Below are 6,476 nucleotides of genomic sequence, written 5' to 3' on the forward strand. Positions count from 1 at the left end.
TCCTAGTGGTGGATAAGCGATTTGGGTAGGTCATCCTTTGATTTGTAAGCTGCTCAAGGTGATTAGACGATCTAATTTCCTGTCACCTTGCTCCTCTAAGCTTTTGAATGTCAGTAGGGTTTTTAACCTGTATTGTATTGCATTTGGCCAGGTAATGAAAGCTTGTCTAGGAAACATTACGACTTATTTCATGTAAATGATGTCCGGTTGTTGGACTTGATTGAATGTTCCATTACTTAGGACAGGATAGTGTATGCGGTCAGCAGAAAGATCAAATACAACAGACCAGTAGTTTCCTGCTCCACTTTCCCGGCCAGCCCCAAGTTGTGTGAGGTTAGATTCTTAAAGAAGTATGAGAATGTGCCTGATGGCCTTACCTAGGGCTTTAAACAGTTGCTTGTATTGTTCAGGAAATAGTGCACCTGTCTACTTCTCCAGTTTAGCTAGATGTTTCAGATGGGTCATGTAGTAGACGAGCCCTAGACAAGACCTTTTCCTTAGGAGCTAGGCTGGAGGATATTTTAAGACCATCCAGTTGGTCGCCGAACTCCACTTTCAAGACTTTTTATGTTAAACTAGTCTCGCCAACATTGGTGTTCACTAAGCTTTAATTATGCATAATTAGAATGTCTGATTCTGCCATAAAATGTTAAATTTCGAGGAAATTTACTTTTCTCTCCTTTTTTTCGTTCGATCACTTCAGCCTCTGCCTCTATATCTGTGTCTCAATCTCTTCTTCCGCTCTGCTTCTTGTTTCTACCTCCTCCTTTGCCGTTTTGCCTTGCTGGCCGGGTATGGATGCTGATGCGTAGTGTGGCGGCCATATTTGAGGGTCTTTCTTTCTTTGATTTTCATTAACATATTAGAAAGCCACACCTTTTTTTTTTTTTAAATGTGTAGTGTGTAACACTTGTGTCTCCACCACCTTTGAGACTTTTAGTTTTATATTTTAATATATTTTTTTCACAACTGTTTTTTAATGTAACTGTTAATTCAAAGGCCATGTGCTAACTGCAGAGCGCTGTTCAGCCTGCAGGTCACAGGGCTGAATCCTTCATAGATAACTCAGGGGTTGCGCACTTGCTGCAATGGTCAGCTTGTATCCTGCAGAACATACTGCACGGCTAAATCAAACGTATAGTCTTCTGAGGTTGATAAAATGATTATACTAAATTTGGTAGTTATCACGATCTATTATTGAGTGTCAAGGCATAATTGACTTTGTATTCTGTGCTAAATGCTCATTCCACATAATGTGAATGGAATATTCAGGTTCTTTTGTTTGCCTTGCTGAAATCACAAATCAATCCTTTCTTTCAGCTATCCTCTGCGCTCTTTCCTTTGGAGAGATGTTTGTCTTCTTTTTCTATCGAAATATGTTTCCTTTTTGGAGAGCTTGAGAAAGAAGAATTCTTTGGTATCTTAATCCATCTCATAGCCACTCTGTGAACCATAAGACTGCAGTGTTTTGAAGTGTGGGGAGAAAATGTAACCCTTTCTTTATCTGCAATTAAAAGAAAATTCATGTATTCTCCTGGAGATCTGCAGGAGGGCTTAAAATCCACAAGACTTCAAGAAAAATCCTGAGGTACGCACGCCTATGCTCTTCGGTACCTGACAGCTATACATAACGTTGCTAGTGAATGTCAGCGCTGCCATCAGCACCGCTTCTATATCAGTACTGCAGCCACCCACACCACGCTTACAGTGCACACCAATTTTGACCCACACCGCACTTTTCTTATGATGATCTTCACCTGCGGCTCTTCAAAGCATTATCAATCCCAGCCTGCAGCACCCCACACCAGTTTTTCACATAGAGGCAGCTCTCCAGTGCTCCTATGTTCATCAATGGAATTATAAAGGACTGCCAGAAATAGCTCTTCCAATACACCTCTGTCTTGATCTTCCACACTCCTATGATTCCAGTACAAAGCTGCACATAATTATTAAGTTCTGCCAATGCAGCTCAGATCAGATTTGCATCACATCATAAAGCTCCACCACTGGGACTCAGTTAAGGCACCTCCGTCCTGAACTTCAGTGCCTCATACCTTCTGTGACTTAGGACCGAAGGTCCTCCTCAGCTCTGCCCATGCACCTAAATCTTCCTCTCTAGCACCCCTCTTCTAATATTCAGATCACAAATCGCTCTCTCTGCTTACACAGTTCAGTCAGGACCTACGGCGATTGCTGCTTGTTCAGTGCTTTCACGCATAAACTGCTCTGCGCCACTCTCCTACCTCGCACCGTTATGACTTGACATTACTCAGACCCACACTCCTGTGATCGCAGCTCAGTGGTGCTGCCTTATAGAAATATGAAATAAAGGGAACCATTGGAGAATCTTCACTCTTTAATGTTGGACAGCAAAATAAAATCGGGAGGAAAAATAGTTTTATGAGACCTAGCAACCACTTCAGGGTGCTTCTGCCCCTTGTGTGTGAACAGCAGTGTTGAGTATTTGACCAGATTGTCTGGATGTTAGTGACACACAAGTTATCACATGTGCCCCTACTACCAAGACATTGGGTTGGGAACAATATACACTGCTTTCATGGGACGTGGGTACCAGGGTGTCCCAAGTTTCCAAGTGTGTTAAACACTTGCACTCTGTGACAGGACTAAGTTCACGGTGGAGAGGCGTTGATACAAGCAAAATGCTGCTTAAATAATAGTCTTCAGAACACTCCAAAGATGTGGGCCTTGTGCCAGGATTTATTTGTCGCTGTGGTCATAGAAGCATGCCTTACCGGCAGGGAAGGATGCCTACTCCCATTTAACAAGGCCCATTCCTCGAAAAACATACCTTCTGCAATGTATTGTGACGCCCAGCAAACATAATTTTAATGATTCTTGATACCCTCCAGCACCCTGGAAGAAATACCACTTCCAGTGCTTGGAATAAAAACTTGGCACAAAACCCTTCAGCTCAGCTTGATCTGGATATTTCATAACTAGGGCTCCCGGTTTTATCGTATTTATTTTTGCTTTGTTCTGGGTGAGTTCCACATTTGTTTAATCAGCAGCGGGGAGGATCCTGCTTTGGCCACATATTTTGTGGTGATGGTGGTAGCCCTTGGTAAATTGTGGTGATGTGGTCATTAGATCTCCATGGGTTAATTTCTCCCTGACTAAGCAGTCACTGTCAATTGTACTACTGGATATCGACTGCCCGAATATCACGGTACAAGAATATCGAGACACAAAATGTCTAAAGGTAAATGTATGTAGGGAAGTATACATTTACTATTCCTAATTCCATTTCTATATACCTAGAAGACATATATACATTTCTAAGGTACATGTATATTGAGTTAGGTATAGACTATACTTTCCTGTCGATAGTTCAGATTCAATATTTTGTGATCGAATATTCTGGTTTGGATATTCAGAGTGCTCACAATCATGTTGTTGGTGTCTCTCTGGGTAGACACCCGTTCTGTGCATGTGTAGATCTTACATGTCGCCCCAAGTAAACTACAACCCCCAAAAAGCCCATTGCGTCAGGGTACCTAAAGAGTTTTCTATCTACTGCTACACTCACCTTGGAGGTTTTTTATTTTAATGTACCTCTGGATTATCATTGTTTTGCTGCTCTTAGCACATTGTTGAGATTCAACATTTGGTGTGCTATTTAGACTGTCTCTCAGATTCATATTGCGTATAATCTACCTGGTATTATTGCCCCATTCTGGATACGGAGGTTTTTCTTCCCTGGCCCATCAGAATCCCACAGTAAGTTTTGTTTCACCTTCTGGGCAGTACCATTTTTTCTTTTCAGCCTCATTGTCTTCAAGTTGAACCTAAATTCAGAGGAGTGATCGCCCCAGTGGCCTTCCTAGGTAATCCGTTCTTACCCTGAAACATATATCCACTCATTCACCTACCGTATCAACACTCAAGGCTAGTACCACAACATCACCTGCAGAAGTATTCAAAAAGTGATGGCTGGAATGCTTGAAGGAATCTTAGCCACTCTGGCACATCCCAGTCCATCGTTATTTTGCACACCTTGCAACCTCAGTTTGGACCCAGCCAGACAACATCACCTGCAATTACAACAACATCTGCTAGCTCCAACTCCCACTCTTGGCACACATTAAATACAAATCACTATCATCTACAAAGTTATCCAGGTAAAATACTGGACAGCTCGCCCTCTCCATTTGCTCCCATCATAGTTATCACCACAAAAACTACGAGCTCCAAGACAATAAAAGATGAGCCCTTAAATCTTGCGTCTCTCAAACTATGGCATGATTTACCTCCTTTATTTGAGTCTGGTTTCTGACCTTTAATCTACCACATACATTCCCCATCCCATTTCTATTTTAACATCTACTCCTACAAAACTATTAATACATTAAATACATTTTGTTACTTTTCCGTCTTGGTCTAGCCTTGTGTCTTTTTCGCTTGGTAGCTCTTAGAGGGGGGTAGCCATGGCAACCCCGCTACTCCTAAATATAAGAATCTGTTATTTATATAGCACTTATATTCAACATTTTATATACAGTTATTATTCAAATCAAAATTGGTACTAAGTTTACTCCCATCGGAAGTTTGAATGACTAAATCGACCTTGCTGGGGATCTCAACAGCAGGCACTCCATTTGCTAAGCTGAGGTGCCGGCTAGACTTGAGCAATGCCCTTGTCTACAAATGTTCTTGGAGACCGGGTGCTAGGCAGGGTGGGGGTGGGGTTGAGTGCTTAATGTCTTTTTTTCAAGGACAATGGTACCAGACAACCATACATCATACAATGTATTAATGTTTATGTTATGCCCTTGGCATACCAAGTGTCATCACACACACGTACTACCAGGTATGTTCACTATCTTACATCTATAGCATCACACACAAGCCCATGTCCTATACACCTGCTATCGCATCACCCACGGCCTTGTAAGCATCCCTCACAAGCTCCCGTTCTGACGTCACTCTGCTAGCTCGTGCAGTTCCAGGAAGAGAACGCAGGTATCGAGGCAGATTCTCATCTTTATTGCTGCTCACACTCCACATCATGTACAAAAGTGTGTAAGTGCCGCTCTGGAGAGTTCAAGGTGCTTTTCACTAGAGGTAGCAAGCCTCCCATTTGTCTATTATTACTGCCGATACCTTGGCTATGAAGCCATGTGCAGAAGAGTTGCACATTTCCATATGGTTTCGAGTAATGCATCTGTGTGTGTGTGGGGAGGGGTACACCCTGAAATGCCTTCCTCTTCCGCTCCTTTTTTTCTTTCTTTTATGGCTGTAGAAGAGTCCAAGACGATAGGATGAGCGTTTGCACGTTCCCAAACATGTAATTCGCAGAATATAGAGCAGATAGGGAGGACCCCCCACAAATGACATCCAGGCTGGTTCCATGCCTCATCCTACCCCCCTTACCTGCTCGTATATCTTCTGTTATAAAGCCGAGGAATTTACACAGCCTGTTCTGTTGTACTACCACTCTGGTGACCTTTGAACTGGATGGTATACAACAGGCCTCGGGAATTGCTGACTCACCAATAACTGACATGAGAGAAAGCCCAGATTTTATAATTGACCATGAGGGGAGTACTGAACACAGGCTGGAACACTGCAAACCACCTGAGAGTCCCTGCAGCAAGAAACGAAACCATCCTGAGGTGGAAGTGAAAGGACCGCTGGAGTACTCGCACTAGCTTTTCTGACACCATGATCTCACCGACTACAGTTGATACCAATAAAATGAAAGTGCTGTGGCCTGGCTGCCTGTGGCATGACACTATGCCTTCTTTGCTGTGATGCTTAATTCGGCATCCGCCTAATTCATACTCATAACAGGTCAAGGTACTCTGGATCTGGAGGTGGAACAGGAAGGAGTTCCTAGTTCAATGTGACCTGGCTTACTCGTGTCTGCACCAGGGTGGGTAGATCTGTGTCTCCTGTTGCAAGTAAATGAATTGTGCTAAATGGTTCGAACTGGAATCAGCCCTGGGAGCCACAATTAGTCATCCAAATGCTGCTCCTCCCAGGTGGAGGTGGGGATAGCGCTGTAAGGATCCATAATCACCTTAGCACAGCGAATAATCATCATCACCAGAAAAAGGCAGAGGAAGACGAAGCAGGCCAGAGTGAGTCCCTTGTCCACATCAATGAAGGCAGACTCTGGGGTTGGCTCCTCCATGGCACGCGTCTCTCGGCTCCAGCTCGTGTTTGCACTGTTCTCATCATTCTCCTCCTCCTGCAAGACGACCAAAGGGAAAGTCTTAGCCACATGGTTGTACATTCCAATGAAGGAAAGGAGCAGAGAGAAATTTGGAGGATGAAGAGGAGTAATGGCAGGAAGAAAGGGCGAAATAGAAAATGGTCAAAGGAAGGCAGATGGTTTGCACAGCCAATATAATTTGAAACTGGAAGAGGAGGCAATGCAGAAAATATTAACTTGCAAAGCTATGGAGCAAGTGAAAGGAATTCCATTTAATCTTCATCTGGCCAGTGTAATAACT

The 6,476-nt window shown here is 43.3% G+C and overlaps 1 protein-coding gene across 1 annotated transcript; it reads right to left on the reverse strand.

Annotated features, from left to right (window-relative positions):
- Positions 1–5,974: 5,974 nt before the first annotated feature.
- On the reverse strand, positions 5,975–6,154 carry CTXND1 (cortexin domain containing 1). The gene has a single exon (XM_085646374.1). It carries the CDS (start codon positions 6,152–6,154, stop codon positions 5,975–5,977), a length of 180 nt encoding a protein of 59 aa, XP_085502500.1.
- Between the last annotated feature and the right edge of the window lie 322 nt (positions 6,155–6,476).

Source organism: Triturus cristatus, chromosome 3_1 (genome assembly GCF_964204655.1).
Source record: "Triturus cristatus chromosome 3_1, aTriCri1.1, whole genome shotgun sequence".
Classification (NCBI taxonomy): Eukaryota; Metazoa; Chordata; class Amphibia; order Caudata; family Salamandridae; genus Triturus; species Triturus cristatus.

Bases quoted from the DNA above. Each gene is read 5' to 3' on its own strand.
- CTXND1 (XM_085646374.1), bottom strand. From the start codon at position 6,154: ATGGAGGAGCCAACCCCAGAGTCTGCCTTCATTGATGTGGACAAGGGA.